Below are 17,573 nucleotides of genomic sequence, written 5' to 3' on the forward strand. Positions count from 1 at the left end.
ATTACAAAAAAATAACTGTCATTGAAGTAAATAGAGGTTGTACAGTTCACACAGAGAACTTTTCAGTTGAGTGGATTACTGCTATTTTCATTCACTTTAACAACAGTATGCAAGTCGCATTTTAACTTGCTTGGTTATCTTCTGTCTTGTAAGTGTCCTGCTAAGTTCAGTGGGATACAGTTCTTGTCCCCTTCATCCCCCAAGTTATTGTATGTTTTTTTTTTTTTCTGTCCAGAACAGAGGTGGCTCTACTTTGGCATTTGGTTTTAAGCCTCAGAACTTTACTGTTGTGAATATTTTTAAATTGCTGTCTTAAATGATTATAGAAAATTTGCACATGCTGATTAGGTGATGTTAAACAAAAGATCTACAAGTGGTACTTCTAAGAATTCCTGCAAATGTGTTTGTTGGTATGCACTGGATATAGCTATGTCATCTCTGGAAGTGGACACCTGTATAATACAAGACGCACAGTCTAGTATGTGTTAAGGCAGGAAGATCAGAACTGCCCTGCAGAATACCGGGAACAGCAAAAGTCATACACACTGCTTTGTTGTTTTTTTTTAATTTTATTTATTATTTTTGTTCAGTGTATGCATTCATGTAAAATTTTAAAATCAAACCAAAATCCCAGTTGGAAATCTTGCAGTTTAGTGTGTCTAACTGCAGGTCTCAGCAACTTGTCTTGATGCTTCATCAAGTTGACAAGGTAGCTACTTTATAAAAAAAAATAAAAATAAAAATCAGTATGAACTACATACAGCTTTTAAAATAAATTATTAGTCATTTAGACATGGTTAAAATGGACTCTTGATTGGAAACTTTTATTTTTTATTGCAGTTGAGCTTTTAGTGATTGTTATAGATTCTGTAAAGCTCTTTGGGATTCTTCTAGATTAGAAAAACAAAAAAGCCCCAAGATATTAAAATGAAAAGGGTGAAAAGCATGACAGTTAAGCTTTACCCAACAACTCCATAAATGTAAACTCTACTTGTGAAAGAAAATCTTAGAATTCTGTGTTGTTCCACCTACTACTAGACAGTGATAACTTAGCTGACAACACAGACAAGCCTATTTTGTCAGCCTCATTGCAGGCAAGTGTAATGGCGTGTGTTTTATAGAGAACAATCTGATAAATGACAAACCTTGGTGAGCTTTCCTCTTGATTAAATATCAAGAAGTGTCAGTTAAACTGGGGCATTGGTTTCTAACCTGAATAATAGTCTTGCAGCTTCTGAAGCTGTCTGTTCCAATTGCAAAATGGGGAATAGTGCAACTTCCTACTTCACTTCACTGGGATGCTGAGAGGCTAAAGACTAATGCCTGAAAGCATAGTATGAGAGGTAGCAGACAGGCAGTAGGTTTGGTTTAAGTGGCTTTAGCTAAAACCTGAAGTCTTGCAGTGAAAGTTTTTAACTTTCCACCCATCTTACTAGTAGTAATGTAACAGATTATGGATTTGTGCTGAGAGGTAGGATCATGAGGTAGCAGTCCTTGCATTATTTTAATAAGGAAGGAGTATACCTTCACAACTCCCATTAAACATAAAGTTTCTCTGCCAAATACCTATCTCCTTGCACATCCTTGTGGCACTTTGCCACAGGAATTAAACTGATACTAGGCCTCTCTTCTCCCGGTGTGTATTCTTCAGCAAGTTATAACCACCTCACTTCCCCCTTAAAATTCCAGGTTCCTTTTATGTGCTGAATAATAGAGCCTAGCACACCTGTATCTTTTAAGCTGGTCATTAGAATATGTTGTTGTAGCTACTTTGAGTCTTCTCCAAAGTTTATTTTCTTTCATGTCTTGCAGAGTTTGAAGAAGCAAGGAAGTGGGTGGCAACGGATTTATTGTTTGATAAGAACGTGGATGTGAATCTCTTTGAGAGCACAATTCGTATTCTGGGGGGCTTGCTGAGTACCTACCATTTATCTGGAGATAGCCTCTTCCTGGAAAAAGCTGTAAGTAGTCAGTCTTGCTGGTAAAGGTGTCCTTTGTATTGGGTGAAGTTTAATCTTGGCCACCTTGCCCCTGCATTTTACCATTACTGCAGAGGAGAGGTGATAGATTTGACCCTCCAGCACAATGAAGCTGTTCACCGCTTGGCTAAAGCCTGTTTGTACAGAAGATGGCTTTCCTAGGGCCAGTCTAAGGTGATGAAACAAACTTTTGCAGGGTCTAAAAGAACTGCCTCAAGCAGCACCAGTTCTCATTACAAGTGAAACATACACTTCTTTGTTCTCACTCACAATAATAAACACACATGGTGACTTGAAAAGAGATTTAAAAACTCCCTTCACATAATTTTCCTTTCAGAGATTAATAGAGATAACAAGAGAATTACACATGAGACATGTTAGTCATGTTTAATGAATGTGTTCTGGAAAGTGCAGAGATATGGTAAGAGGAAAGCAGAATTAAATACTCTATACTCCTGTATTTTTGACAGGGATGTCAAAGATACAGCCCACAGGATTCCTGGAGGGACTGGGAATTGAGAGGTGGGCTGCAGGCCTGCCTCCAAAATCTGGGGCACAGAGCCTTGGTAGGCATATGTGCAACAAGGGGACAAATCAGCTGCATCAACCTGTGTGCTACCACCATTCACCCTGCTCTCAAGGTGGGGCTGTATCCTGTACATGATGAGCCCTGTAGTTGGGATCTAGCCCAAGGGGCTGGGCAAAGCTGACACCTCCACTCCAGCTCATCATGTAAGAGTATGGCTGGAAAGCTTATGCTGCTTCCCATCCACAGGGCTACCTGGGAAAGGGTTGGCCTTTACTTGGGAATAGGTGGCCTGTAAACTGAGACATGTTGTTTGGTTGAATTATGGATTTATCATGCTCATTAATACTTTCACTGGCCTCCCCTCCTGGTTGCTCATGGCCCACCATCTGGTTTTATTGAAATAAAGCTACCTTGAAGCTTTGGGAAAGGCAAATGTGGAGTATTAAGTGTCACATTAACTTGATATGCTCAGCTGGGTCCTGACAGAAAAATGGAATCTTGACAAAGTTGTGTTTACTTTTGTTGCTAAAAATAGGGTAGTAGGAGGTTTGGAAGATGAGATGTGTGAGCTGGAGAAGGGATATGAAAAAAAAGGGCTGGAGGAGAGTAAAGTGCTTTCTTCCTCCATCCTATCCATGCATCTCAATAATTCTTGGCAAACCAAGTGCACATTTCTGCTCCAACTGCTGGGCAAACATACAGAGGGCCTGAGCTCACATTAAGGATTATTGTGTAACCTTGTATTTAAAATATATTATGTGGGATTTATAGGATGAACTGCACCACACTACCCATTCTTAATTTTTGTTGCCTTCCTCATGGAGGCAAGAGTTAAAACCAAGCTTCTGGGTTGTTGTTTTTTTTTCCTTTTTTGATGACTGAGAGAGACAAAGATCATTTGGTACCATGTTTCTTGGGTTTCTTTAGAAAGATATTGGGAATAGGCTTATGCCGGCATTCAACACACCATCCAAGATACCATACTCGGATGTCAACATTGGCCGAGGCACTGCTCATCCTCCTCGCTGGACATCTGACAGCACTGTGGCTGAAGTGACCAGTATTCAGTTGGAGTTCAGGGAGCTTTCTCGTCTCACAGGAGATGAGAAATTCAAGGTATCAAAAGCCACTTTTCATCCTCTTTCTTTCTCCTCTTTCCACCACATTAGTTGAAGTGCTCACTTAAACTGCCTCTCTAAGAGAGGTTTCTGTTTTGTGGCAAATGAAGCAGGTTTCCCTAGGTTGATGAAAGTAAGTGAATGCCATTGCATTGCTGAATCACGTCTTAGCAAGTGCAGTCTCTTAAAATTCTTGGATTGAGCAGTTTTATACCTTGTGGTGCTGTATAAACCACTTCTGAGTAGTTTGTCCATCTTTCAGCTTACTAATGCATTTTTGACTCTCATAATTCCTCCAGAGTGGAAGTAATAGAAGCCTGTACTTGGGGGTGGGAATGGAAAAGAAAGAGTCCATTACTTTCTCAATTTAAAGTAAGTGTAGAAAGCCCATGCTGTAGATGAATGCATGCTCCTTTGTCCTTCAAAAGGAACGTCTAAGAAAAAATGGGTTTTGCACTTAGAGTAAAAGTTTTATAATACTTTACACTAGGTTACTGTAGCTGGCTTTACAAAATGGCAATCTGAAGAGAAATTTTATTCAACTGTCCTTGTCTTAATATTGTCTAAAATATCTTAATGTTTTTACACAACAGATCTTACTCTAAGGTTGCAGAGACTAGCACTCCCTTCATATGCCCTCCAGAGAGTTTATCTGGTGACTCATGTTTTAGTTAAGGGCCTGGTTGTAAAGACTTTTATCTCAAGTTCCAGGACACAATACAGTAAATCAGGGTATTAACAATTCCAAAGATAGTGGGAGGTTTTCCTGGACATACAACCATGTCACATTCTTGCTTGAAAGAATTAAATGACAAAGAAGGAAAGCTGATGAAAATCTTTAGCTATTCCCAATGCAGATTTGCTGTAGATTAATCAAGATTATAAAGCAGCATTGTATTGTTCAGAGAGATGCTTTCTTTTTGTCCTGCAGAAAGCAGTAGATGAGGTGATGAAACATGTACACGCTCTCTCAGGGAAAAATGATGGGCTAGTGCCCATGTTCATAAACACAAACAGCGGACAGTTCACTCACCTGGGTGTCTACACTCTGGGAGCCAGAGCTGACAGCTACTACGAGTATTTGCTTAAGCAGTGGATTCAGGGCGGGAAACAAGAAAATGAGTAAGTTCTTCCCCCTTCTAGTATAATTTAATAAATGAAGCAAGCTATACATCTTTTTACTCCATTGGGCTGTTTGGAGGGAAGACTGCTATGAGATTATTTTTTAATCTCTTGGGTAAATCTATGTAAAAGAGCATGTGGATCAGATTTCTGCTTCTCTCTCCTTGAGGGGGTGGGGGGCAAAGGGATCAGAAATATTTAAGCTGTGGGAGGGAGTTAAAGCTTTCTATTTATGTTACAAATGCTGCTACATTGTTCTCGTCTGGATGAAACATCACCTCTATTCTGGTTCTCTATAGGTGCTAGACTTAGTACAGGATCTGTTAAAGGGATGGCGAGGTGGTATGTCATACGCAAAAAGGGTTCTTGCTGGGATGACAATTGTATTTTTCTCAGATCCGTTACAGGACTGAAATCAAGTCCAGCCAGTCTTTTCCTTGTGTTCACTTTCCTACCTTGGTCAAGTAGGAAGGGTTTGGAAGTCTGGGGTTGGGGAAGTTTTGTGGCAGGGAGGTTACGCTGTTGAGCCTCCTCAGGAGGCGACTTGACTGCACCTTGGAGATTGACTTGCTTCTACAGAGAGTCCCTCCAGATCTGGGCATACCTCTTCCTTTAGGGGAAGCTTGCAGAGATGCCTCTGCTGCACCTCTCCTGTAGAGAGAGCTTCTCACTGCAGAATTGTGACTCCATCACCTTTCCCAAGCTGTAACATTCACTGAACACTTTTTAGTTTTTAAAATAGTTTTTTTTCCTGATAGTCTTGGAGTTCTAGGCATGTTTAAATGTTGCGCTCCTAAGTACCTTTGAAAGAAACCAAGGTGATTAGATGCAAATGAAATGGGAACCTTTATGACTACTTATAGGTGGGTTTCTCAAAAGAAAGCTGCAGATACATGCTCAATTCATTTTCTACAATCATGGGTACTTGGATTTCTTGTAGTGTTTTATATTGGGTTAAATATCTTCACTAATGCTTGCTTAAATCAAATTGCAAGGTTCTGTTGATCAAAAAGCATGGTATTTTGAGATGTATGTAATGTACCTAAAGAAGGGTTAGACTTATTTTGAAATGTGTTTATTGGTATCAACTGGGAATGACTTCTATTCACAGGCTGTTGGAAGATTACATGAGAGCCATAGAAGGGGTAAAAAAGCATCTGCTTCAGAGGTCGCAACCGAAGAAACTTACTTTTGTAGGAGAGTTTGCCCATGGCCACTTCAGTGCCAAGATGGTAAGTACCCAACCTGATTTTTTTTTTTTCTTTTCTCTTTTTTTTGTAGTGAATATTTTTTAGTGCTGTTATGTTTCTGAGCTCTCTCTCTTACCTATGGGGGAGAACTTGAGGGCAGTCGTTGTTACAACTGTCAGCTGAAATCTGTCCGGTACATGTGAACTAGTGATTTTTGACTCCGGCTGCTGAAAGGTGCAAAAACTAAAAGATGAAAAGGGGTATGGACCTTTTTAAAATCTGCGCGTGTCTTGTACATTTAGGCCACACTTGTGCTGTGTGAAACACATGAATATATATATATGGTTTGCTGCAAGCCTATGGGCAGGTGTTATCTTGTTTTAAAAGAATGTCTTGGGTTTGTAGTCATGGTAATGACAATACTGAGTAACCAAGTTACAGATAACAGTCCCTGCTGTAGACAGAAACATGAAGGGGTTTGATATGAAGTGGTTGTCCAATTTGTTGTGAACGGACTTTGTTGACAATTGAGTTATTCCCAGAAAGATAACTGAATTTACCTTCTGTTGTTTGAGAATGTTTTGCAATATTTGTGGTAATAGCGATTCTCCTCTCCCTTGAGCAAATAACAGTAGGGTTGTAGTGTGTCGAATCCAGGAAGGGCGGGCATATCCCTGGAACTCTTTCACTGCTGCAGCTTTTAGACCAGGGGTGGGCGAAACACGGCCCGCGGGCCAGATTCGGCCCATGAGGTCATTCCATCCGGCCTGTGGGACCCCTAAAAAAATTAGAAAATTAACGTTTATCTGCCCTTGGTTCCTGTCAAAAATGACAGGAACCAAAGGCAGTAAGGCCCAAGGGAAGCCCGGCCGGCTCCCTCAACAGCAGGGCCCTCCCGGTTCCTGCCCCCCCAGCCGGAAGCCCCATCTGGGACTTCTGGCCTGAGACCACGTGGCTGCCCTGTGCCTGAACCACAGGAAAGGGGGTGGGGGGGGGCAGGGGAGGATCTCGGGCAGGGAAAAGTGGCCTGGGGAAAAGCTGAGTGTGGCGGGGGGGAAAGTGGCCCCTTGCCCACCCCGTGTCTAGCACCCTGCACTGCAGCCGCTCGCAGCCCGCCTGGGGTTGTCTGTGCCTGCTCCGGACAGCCCCACGGGCTGCGAGCAGCTGCAGCAGGGAGTGCTGGCCACAGGGCAGGGGAGGGGCTGCTTCCCCCCCACCCCCAACCTGCGCTCAGCTTTTCCCCAGACTCCTTCCCAGCTCCTTCCTGGCATGAAGGAAAGCAGCCGCTCCCCCACCCGGTGGCTGGCCATCCCTGCTGCAGCCACTCGCAGCCCGCCGGGCTGTCCGGAGCAGGCACAGGCAGCCCCATGTGGGCTGAGTGGCTGCAGCGCAGGGTGCTGGGCATGGGGCGGGCGAGGGGCCACTTCTCCTCCCCCTGCGCTCAGCACCAGCTTCTAACCCAGCCCCGCAGCCAGCCTGGGCTCTGTGCTGGCTCCGGGCTCACTCGTTGGGGCTGCGTGTGGTGACAGCAGCTGTGGCCCCCGCTTGCCATGCCAGGCAGTGCTTGTCAGCGCCACCTGTGGGCTGCCTAGCATGCAAGCTCTGGGTGGGCAACAGCAGCAGCAAACACTGCCCAGCACGGCATGCAGGGGGCTGCAGCTATTGTTGTTGCGCGCAGCCCTGATGGGCAAGCCCGGAGCCAGCGCAGGACCCAGGCTGGCAGCAGGGCTTTGGTTACAAGCTGGGGTGCAGTAGATATACTGTATCAAGGCTCAATTCTTGGAGTGACTAGAGGCTGTTCTTCTGGGTACAAGGGACTGGCAAATTTATTACGAGTCTTGGGATAAAGCCTCTGACTCTAGTAGACACCATCATATCTCTCATCAAGATCACCTGGATGAGCCCAGATTGGTGATCTCACTCCTATGTTATATCTTGTCCCTACCCTAGCTCTGGTTGGCTCAGCTCTCAAATTATGACTACTCCACTCACTATGGAAAACACTGATATGCCTACTACCAGCCCAGGCTTTCAAATGCTTCTGGACACAAATGGCTTTACTTTGTCTCCTTGTACATGTACACAGCCAGAGATACAAACAAACAAAATCCATTCTTTTCTGAACAGCTTCCTTTTCTGCTTCTAAATAAATACATTCTTGTACTGCAGAGGCCGGCAAAATGCGGTCTATGGGTCACATGCAGCCTGCCAGGCCATTGCATCCCACCTGCGGGACCCCTAAAAAATTTAAAAAATAAATATTAATCTGCCCCCAGCTCCCTGTCATGTGGCCCTTGATGGCTTCCAGAAACTGGGGAAGCAGCCCTCCGCCCAAAATAATTGCCCACCACTGTTTTAGACAGAGATAAAATCCAATCCTGTTGTGTGGAATTGCAGCCTAATGGAGGAGGAGGAGGAGTGAGATATAGCCAGTACTGAGGATGTTTTGTTTAAGCTACAAGGTGTTTCTGACATTCCAGTGTCTAACAAGAAACTTAATTACAACAGCTAGTGGCAGGATTCTGCTTCCTTCATATCAGCGATGGCTCAGAACAATACAAGTCTCCCCCAAATCCTTTCTGAAACTTTTTTTTTTTGCACTTGTTCTCTGTGGCTGACTTCTGTTCACCGTCTTATTCCTGTTTGACATTAAAAAAAAAAGTTAGCTTATGAAACTTACCTTCAGATATAACTTTTATCATAATTTTTTTATCATTTTTACCATATACTTAATCCTTTTTTTGTCTGCTTTTTATGTTTATTCCAGTAGTTTAATTTTAATCTTTCTGGATCATTTACAATGTTTAAAAGGAATTCTTTAGAGAAACTTTTCAAATTTTGATAGAATCAGCTTTTAAAGCGTGCGTGTATAATATCAGTAAAATGGTGCTTTTGTTTCCCTCTTAACTCTAGGGTCACTCATATAGCTAGTTTCCCTCTTGCCTTATTGACTTTTCAGAGAGAGAGAGAGAGAGAGAGGAATTGACTTTGCTAGCCGTGTGCATTTATATAAACTAGAGGGGGGGGCGGGAAGAAAATTTCTGCCCCCTTCAGTTAGCTACTTTTTATTTTAGCAATATAAGATGTTACAGTACTAAGTACACCTTATTTCAGATCAGTCTTATTCCTTTATTGTTGCCTGCCCTGTTCTAAATTTTTAACAAATAGATGTCCACGTATGCCTCTACGTGTTTACATAGGTTCAGAGTGTAAGAACACATAGTCCTCAATGCCATAATGTCGTTAAGTCTTGTCTTGATTTGTTTGTTCCACGTTCCCCGCAGTGAGAGGTGTTTTCTGTCTTGCAGGATCACCTGGTTTGCTTTTTGCCTGGTACCCTGGCTCTTGGAGCTCATAATGGATTGACTGCTGATCATATGGAGCTGGCCAAAGCCCTCATAGAAACCTGTTACCAGATGTATGCTCAAGTAGAGACAGGCCTGAGCCCAGAGATTGTACACTTCAATCTACATGCACAAAAGGGTCACAAAGATGTGGAGATAAAGGTAAGCAACCAGTGGAGCAGGGCAACAGCTTAAAAACTCTGTATATGTAACATGTTGTCCTGTGAAAGTCCCAACAGCAGGTTAGTAGCTGGGGGAGGATGCTCTTTGTTTTGTTGAGCGCATCTTCCTCTCTTTCACTTCACATGCATACCCCTAATCTTTAGTTCTTTACATGGTTCCTGCAACATATTTAGAAGTTGATTTGCATATAGTGAATTCTTGAGGGCTGTTGGGGTTAGGATGAAGGAGGTTAAGCAGTCAGTGGTTTTTCCTCTCCATTCATTTCCTGTGTCTTGTTTGAATTCCAATCTTTACTTTCTTCCAGCCTGCAGATAGACACAACCTGCTGAGACCTGAAACTGTGGAAAGTCTTTTTTACCTATACAGATTCACAGGGGATAAGAAATACCAAGACTGGGGCTGGGAAATCTTGCAAAACTTCAATAAATACACACGGGTAAGGCCAGCCTACCACACTGTAATGGTTTCAAGCATATCAAGGCAAAGTCCTTTAAGAGAGACTTTTCCCAGTTCTGCAATTGCCTATTTTCCAAAGATCATAAACATAGCTAATAGATAAAACAAAGCTTTTAAGGACCCAACAGAGAATTCCAATCTATATGCCTTCAGACTAGTGATACAATTGTATTCATTGCATATCATCCCACTGGTTAAAAAAGGAAAGGAAGCATCATGGAAATGCTGTCTGTTTATGAAGACTATTAACAATTTGGGGAGGCATTCTTATTGCTTGTGATGGGTTTTTTTTCTTTAGGAAAAAATGTTGAGCTAGGATCAGATCCAAGTAAACTTGTTTGCTTGTTTTAACCATTTTTCAAGTGGCTCTGAATCCCCTCTAATAATAGGCACAACTTCTAAGGGGGTTGTTTATTTTTGTTTTATTTGTACAGCAGTACAAAATACATTGAAGGTAATTTTACTGATTGTGAAGGATCAGTGTTTTTAGTGCTGTGTGTGCACATGAACACACATTTCTCCATTGTATATTATGTAATTCAGAGTTTTTATAATGGAGGGTAATATCACTCCTGTAAAACTTTTCTTTTTAAGAAAAATAATTTGATAAATGAAACTTTAGTGCAGCTAGGTGTCCTTAAGCTCTCTCTGAAGCTACACAAATGTCTTCCATGATCCCTCAAAGTAAATAAGATCTAGCTGGACAGGTATGGTGTTTGAGCGAGAGTAAGAAAGCTGCTACTAGAAGTAATGTTAATGACTTAGGAGGAGGCACTCTTGAACTGAACCAGTGTCTCAACATAGCCTTAGAGAAGTGTTGTGCTTCTAAAAATGTATCTCTTGACTGAGCTAACAAACTCTGTGGTCCAGACTACTCAGTTGCTAGAGAGCTTGTGGCTCAAGCAGGATAGGATGGTGCCATTGCACTCCTGACCAGCTCCCACCTAGTAATTATGGTAATTTGTTCCTTAAAGTTCTGCTGAAATTTCAGCCAAACATTTTCCCCCCTTATTTTGCCGGTCAGTGTGCTACTTTTTACAGTGGGCCTCACTTTATTATACGTGGTTTCTGTATCACTTAGTCAAGTGCTCTGATATCCATCAGACTTAAAAAAGCTTTCTGCATGTAAAATATGATTCTCAGAGCTGTGCTGGCTGTCTAGTGCTTTCACTTTTTTAATAACAGAAAGAGAGTTTGTTTGTATTTCTGTGAATCAAGAAGAACTTGTCTACAATTTCTGTCTTGCACAGGTGCCTACAGGTGGTTATACATCCATTAACAACGTCCAGAATCCTAGCAACCCAGAGCCGAGAGATAAGATGGAAAGCTTCTTTCTTGGGGAAACGCTCAAGTATATGTTCCTGCTGTTTTCAGATGATGTAGACCTAATCAACCTCGACAAATATGTGTTTAACACAGAAGCTCATCCCCTTCCTATCTGGGCACCAGCATAGAAGTGCTGTGTATACCTTCCACAGTGGCACATTACCTTTGAGTCACTTTACTTTTCAGGGTTTGAACTAAAATAGCCAAGAAGGCTATATTTACACTTCTTGGTTTAAAAAAAAAATTAAGAGCATCTCTGATTTAGAGAAGTCTTGTCAGTCTTAAATCTAACCCCGTGCTTTGGCTCTGGGATGGACAACCTGTGTGCACTCTGCTGCTTTACCTGGGTTTGATTGCACATATCATGGTTGGGAAACCAATTGCAATATGGACCCTGATGTATGTTGGTCGCTAGGGATCTAGGGACTTACTGGTGCCATTCTTGGGAGATGGTTAGATTTCAGGAAAGCAGCAAATTGTCTTACAACATGGAATTATCTCTGGAGGGAAGGAATAAAGGTAGAGAGAACTGGTTTATTTTGGACGTATTGAAAACCTTGGCTACGGCTTCATTCCATTGTACGAGCTTATAATATCTCCAGATGGTACATGAAACAGAACTATCACTGTACCAGCTCAAGATGTGGAAATCAGTAGTGTTGCTGATGCTCTGATTTCATTCCAGACCATTATGCTATGCTGCATTATGTCAAAAGAAGGAAGTTATGTGACAAAAGCAAGTTTGTTACAAATGCATCTACAGTACAATATCTTAATCTTATAGAGCACTTTGAACAATATGCTAGAGCTGTGGTTAAAATGAGTGGTGGAGAGTTACGTACAGAACTTGCTGCTGGTTTGGCTCAGTGATATATAATTTGGTAGATGTACGGTATAACAGTTGTTTTTGTTTGTTTGGTTTTTTAACTGGATCTGCAGAAATGCAGGAGGCAATGTGAAAAACAAATGATACTATACACACATGCATTATATATATATTTGCATCAGTTAGACTCAGGTATTCTGACTGAAAGCTGCTTTGAGAGGTTGAGCTATGGGAAAAGCTTGTGAGCACATTTGTATTCAAACTCAACCTCCTTTCTCATATCTCATATTGTAAAATGTTAGATCAATCAGGCTTATGTTGTACAGAATAATTCTTACTATTTGTCTTACAATGGATTAATAGGGATAAATTTGCAGTAATTTTTTCCTTAGAAATATCCTGGTGAAAATATTTTCACTAGTAGAATTAAACGTGGATGGTCTAAGTGACACTTAATGCTCTCTATACACTTACCGAGACCTGTCTGGGCGCTCTGAGGGGGGAAAATAGACCCCGTGTTTGTGTATAAAAAGATCTCATGGGGTCCCAGGAGTCTTGCATTTATTTTTTGTGGAAATTGGATTTTAAAACATGAATTTTGAAAGTGACATTCTAAAATGCTTTTTCCTTTTCATTCTGTGGGTAACTTTGGGCAGTCCACATACACAAATACATTATCAGAGCAAGCATATATTCACTTCTTTTAGGGTATATTGTCTTATTGTAATATCCATTCCTTTCTCGCCAAGAGGGAACTATAGAAAGTTCCACGTTTGTTTTGGAGGTTAAGCACAACAGCCTATGTTCTTTGGGGGCTGAGAAATAGTGGCAGCGTGAACGTGACTCAACAGTTCACTTTCAGTTATACTTACAGGCTTAACATTAACTGTAACCTTCTTTTTGGTAGAGTAAGTTATGTCTTTCCAAGTTGTATTACACTTATCTGGTCTCTGTTTGCTGGAGTGTGACTGTTACCCTTCGGACCATTGTTTTTACTCCTTTAGGCAGTATTTATCATTCCTTGTCCCACTGATGGCTCATGGAAACAATTCTCAAATGTATGTATATGTACCACTTCCTAAAATGTCCTTTGATCTCGGGAATGGGGGGATTTGCTGATTAGACAGGCTAATGCAGAATTATGTGATCCACCAATTCAGAGGGTTTTAGTAATATTGGGTTTGCTGAGGGTTTTTTTTTCCACTTAAGTGCACATTGGAATTTAGAAGCCATAGACAAAGGCTGAACAGTTGTTTTGTTGCTGGTCTTTTGTTGTTTGACACAATGGAGAAAGAAAGCAAATGCTACTGGAACGTGGGAAGTGACACTGATATTTATGTGAACTTGTGCATCCTTATCCAAAGGGACTTTTAAAATTAGGCTTTTTTTTTTTAATGAAACATGTTCAGTGGCAACTCCAGTGTCCTGAATATTAACTCAGTTGTGAACTAATGTTTGTTACCTCAGACTCGCGTTTTGACTGAAAGTTGAAGGGTGAAAGATGAAGAATACTGGTCCTTTGTTTTTCTTTCTTGATTTGTTACCTTGTCCTGGAGCTGATATTGAGGCCCTAACTTCTTAGGTTAAGGTGAAGGTGGCGAGGCTCAAAAGTTAAAGGGTAAAATACTCCATACAGGTGAAAGCTTCTGCAATGTCCTGTTTCGCTTAAGCTGTGTGTTAAGGTCTTAAAGGCAGCAGACTGTGAAAATAGCACTGTGGGTTTCCATGTCTGTTCTGCTGTTATTTCTGCCACATCTTGTGCTCAGCTTCCACACACACAGGTCTGGGAGGAGTTTCTCTGTGTATAAACAAAGAGGAGGGAAGAGTGCATCTTAACTTCACGTATCGCCCTAGAATCCTGATCTATTCCCTCTGGCTTTCTGCTGTCTTGGAAACTAATTTATTGTTGCTGAGGGTCTCTTCATTGTCAGCTCTCACCTTTCGTTAACACAGCGTTTCGCATTGATCACCTTTGTGTGCAGTATTGGAGAGGAGAGAAATAAATTGCTTGTTTCAAACTAACGTGCGTTGCACCTGGAAACCCTTGGGGCCGTCTGGTTCTTCTCTTTCCGACTGCTGAGGGTGAAGCTTTAACTGCTGGTGCCATGAAGTGCTCCTCTACTTCTTCAAAGGTTCTCTGTCTTGACCACTGTGTTCCCTTTCATTATACCATATTTCTTGGTGTTTCTCCAGACATGAGAGGACCAGTGATGACTTGCCATTGAGAAGTTTCTTAAACCATGATCCTCCCAACCCAAAGCCTTAAGTGTATTGGACACAATTCAGCTCCTTGGCATCTCCATTTATTGAGATGCCTTTGGATAACTAGGTAAGGGGATGGTGTAGAAAGGCTATTGCTTAATCCAGTGCTGTTCAGCCTCCTTACACAGAGAGCTGACTTTCTTATTTTCAAAGAGCTTATGTGTTTTGCATATTGGAAAAACGTAAATGCAAACAGCACTGCTGTCCAGTCAGTGTCTGCGTTCCCTGAGCAATGGAAATTGCTTTTTGGTCTGTTTACTGCCATAAGTACTGCTCATCTCAGGGGAAGGTTAGTAGTGAGCCACACTTATTTACCTCTGAGTTTAAACCAGGTTAATGGAAAAAATACATCTATTAGTGCGAGGGAGATGTGGAAGATGATTAGGGAGGGGGCAAGAGTGAAAATTCAGTTATCTTTTGAGAAGACCAGCCCCATTGTCACCCTTGGCACAGGGCTTTCTACCAGGGTGCTGCCTGTGGAGTCTTCTTAATGGGGCTCCCCCATATTTTATGTGGACCTCTGATAGCTGGAGCCAAGTTTGATGTCAAATTCCCCTTGCCCTCTCCAGCAACTGAGGGACTGAACACTGCCTCCTAAAAGGCTGTGAGGACAGGGCAACTTTCTGCTCTCCCGAGGCTTCCCTCAGCTTTCTTTTTGCCCCTCTTGCCCTGAAAAAACTTGAATTTTTCATTTACAGAAGTCAAAATTGTGTTGCACGTAGATTTTTAAATCCTATTCTGTAAACAGACACACCTTTTCTTGCTGTATGGTGATAAACTGAAATGTCTGCTCTTAAAGCCACTGCTCTAGGTCTTAATCCAGTGCACTGGGGCTGAATTAAAGGGAGGAGTGCTCTGGCCATCCCTCTCCAGCTGCTCAATTCATGTCTTCATCCATGCCAGTGTTCTTGGCTCTTTCCATATTTCTCCAAACCACATCGCCGTGGAGCTGTGTCCAAGGGATGCAGTTACTGTGATTACCCAGCTCCTTTTTCCTCCCAGGATGCATCTGCTGACTGGGATCTTCTACTTTGCTCTCTTGCACACTTTTACTATCTTTCACACTGCTGCAAGAGAGTAAGAAAACCCTTCTCCTTCTCCCCTCCCCACTGCCTGAAGCAGAAGCTAGAAAATGTTACCAATGTCTGTGTTCATTTTTTAGGGCAGAGAGCAAGCCTAAGGCCATCATCTGCCTAAGGGTTTGATCTTAAAAAGTTAAGAGGCACTTATTATTTTGGGGGCAAGTGCAACAAAGCAGCTAAGTGCCATGGTCAAATAGCTGGCCTCGTTTTGTGGCATTTCAGGGGCTCAAAATACTAGAAAGTAAGTAAGAAAAAGGAGGATAAATTGCCATGAGGCATGTACTTTTTATTTAGCCTGGAAATTAGAAGGAGTTCCCCAAATCAGGGGGTGGCTTTTTTTTTTTTATCCCTTTCCTTTTCTTTCTAGGCTGAGGCATCTGGCATCTCTTCCCTAGATTTATGAGGCACCAAACCCTACCAGTCGTCACGTCCAAACTCTGAGTGTAGTGGGATTCTAGGCTTCAAAGCATGAATATTAGGTTTGAGCTCATAACTAGGGTTGGGAATGGCAAGGCAATACATGTAGCAGGTGCAACTGGGACAAAACCCAAACTTCAGTGCAATCAGGCTCCGTCATAGGAGAGACCAAGGTTTTCCTGTTATATTAAGCTATGGCATACTGTATTTGAAAGAGCTGAGGACTGGTGTTCAGAAGCTCTTGCACAGCAAAGACATTTTCAGATGGTCTCTATATAACTCTTAGTTGTTTGAAACTGCCATTTGGCCAACCAGGTCTTCCATTCATGCCACTTTTGTAATGCTTCAGATGTCCTGAAGTAATTCTGTCTACTCTTCCTTTTCAAAGGTACTATAAAGTCTGGGAGCAATGGGAAAAGCTTAGTTGCTTGAAACTGGGAAGCTTTAGCTTTGCTTAGGAGTAAGGAGGAGTTAGTTGGATTTGTATGTGGAGAAACTTCTCTTTGCATGGAGAGTCTACTTCAGATCATGTGAAACAACATCAAGGTTTGGCCTAGGATCCATGTGAACCAAATAGGGAGTGTTGGTAGGACTTACCAATGCACATATTAACACCAAATCTTATTTTGAACAACGTATTAGAAACTGAACCAGGGCTGTACTTTGCCTACCTAGTAACATGAGCCTGGAATGCCCTACAAGGCTTTTCCTGGCCTGTGTAATCTTTATCAATGGATACAATTTATTTTAAGGCATATAACTGATTACTAAGTAGTAAGATTTTTGCAGTCTTGCTAGTATTTATTGGTACAGTGATTCCAGTAGGTAAGAGTCCACTTGTTAATGTACAAAGATGAATTTGCTTCACCTTTTTAGAAAGGTGAGAGAGAGATCCTTTTTGTATCCCCTTTGGTTATACTTAAAGCCAAACCATGGAATTCTATCACACAGTTTAATAAACTTATAATTTATTTAAAAAAAGAGTGGAGCTGTTTTAATTGGAAGTGTGATTTATTACTCGATAATATTGCAATCCCTGTATATTAGCAGTTCCCTTTGGCATTACTGTATGCAGGCCACTTGCTCACCAAAATCTGATCTCTACTATGCAGCTGACCATTACTAAGGTTTTTAAGTCTTGGAACAGTCACTGACAATTAATTATTTTGGATAAACTAGTCTCTTCAGCCAATTCCCATAACCGATCATTACAATTAGCAATCACCACTCGACTTCTCCCAGTCATCAGGTACCACCTACTTATTTTGAAGATACATGCTCTGTTTTGAGCTGAAAGAAGGCAGGGGCTACAACTATCTTATAATTGTCACAGTGATGATTTTTATGTGAGGAGCATTACAATGATAATACTTGGTGTTTATGGAAGGGCCACAGCCTTTCCTCCAACGTTCTGGAAAGCATGTTGTTGAAGTATGGCCCAGTTCTTGTTGAATAGTATGCTAGTTTTACACCAGCTTTTTATTCTGTCCTTCTCATTTAGAATTAATCTGATGCAATATGTGACCCATACAAAGTGCTGTTGTGGCCTGCCGCAGGATTTGGCTTAATGGCTTTCTTGATTGACTCAGGGTAGGAAGCTATAAGATCAATTTCCATTGCCTTGGCAGAACCACCTAAACTGACTATTTTTCCTCAAATGATTGGGTTCAAGTTTAGTGCAAAAGGCTGCTACTGCCCTTTATGCTTTCTGGTACAAACACTAACAGCACAGCATTCCT

The 17,573-nt window shown here is 41.8% G+C and overlaps 2 protein-coding genes across 5 annotated transcripts in view; one reads left to right on the forward strand and one right to left on the reverse strand.

The window, feature by feature from the left end:
• MAN1B1 (mannosidase alpha class 1B member 1) overlaps positions 1–15,787 on the forward strand; it is a 24,878-nt gene extending 9,091 nt beyond the window's left edge. For all 3 annotated transcript variants that reach the window (XM_025203066.1, XM_006022704.3, XM_025203065.1), the window contains 7 exons: positions 1,813–1,961; positions 3,436–3,624; positions 4,558–4,748; positions 5,860–5,980; positions 9,247–9,444; positions 9,770–9,901; positions 11,172–15,787. In XM_025203066.1, the coding sequence (XP_025058851.1) occupies positions 1,813–1,961; positions 3,436–3,624; positions 4,558–4,748; positions 5,860–5,980; positions 9,247–9,444; positions 9,770–9,901; positions 11,172–11,375 (1,184 nt within the window). In that variant the 3' untranslated portion in view covers positions 11,376–15,787. The remainder of the gene's footprint in view (positions 1–1,812; positions 1,962–3,435; positions 3,625–4,557; positions 4,749–5,859; positions 5,981–9,246; positions 9,445–9,769; positions 9,902–11,171) is intronic.
• DPP7 (dipeptidyl peptidase 7) overlaps positions 9,510–17,573 on the reverse strand; it is a 34,396-nt gene continuing 26,332 nt past the window's right edge. Inside the window, exon 13 of one of the 2 annotated variants that reach the window (XM_025203069.1) lies at positions 9,510–9,770. In XM_025203069.1, the coding sequence (XP_025058854.1) occupies positions 9,695–9,770 (76 nt within the window). In that variant the 3' untranslated portion in view covers positions 9,510–9,694. Of the gene's footprint in view, positions 9,771–15,682 lie in introns of those variants that run through there. The other variant, XM_025203068.1, reaches the window with a different exon arrangement.

This window comes from Alligator sinensis, unplaced genomic scaffold (genome assembly GCF_000455745.1).
Source record: "Alligator sinensis unplaced genomic scaffold, ASM45574v1 scaffold235_1, whole genome shotgun sequence".
NCBI classification, from domain to species: domain Eukaryota; kingdom Metazoa; phylum Chordata; order Crocodylia; family Alligatoridae; genus Alligator; species Alligator sinensis.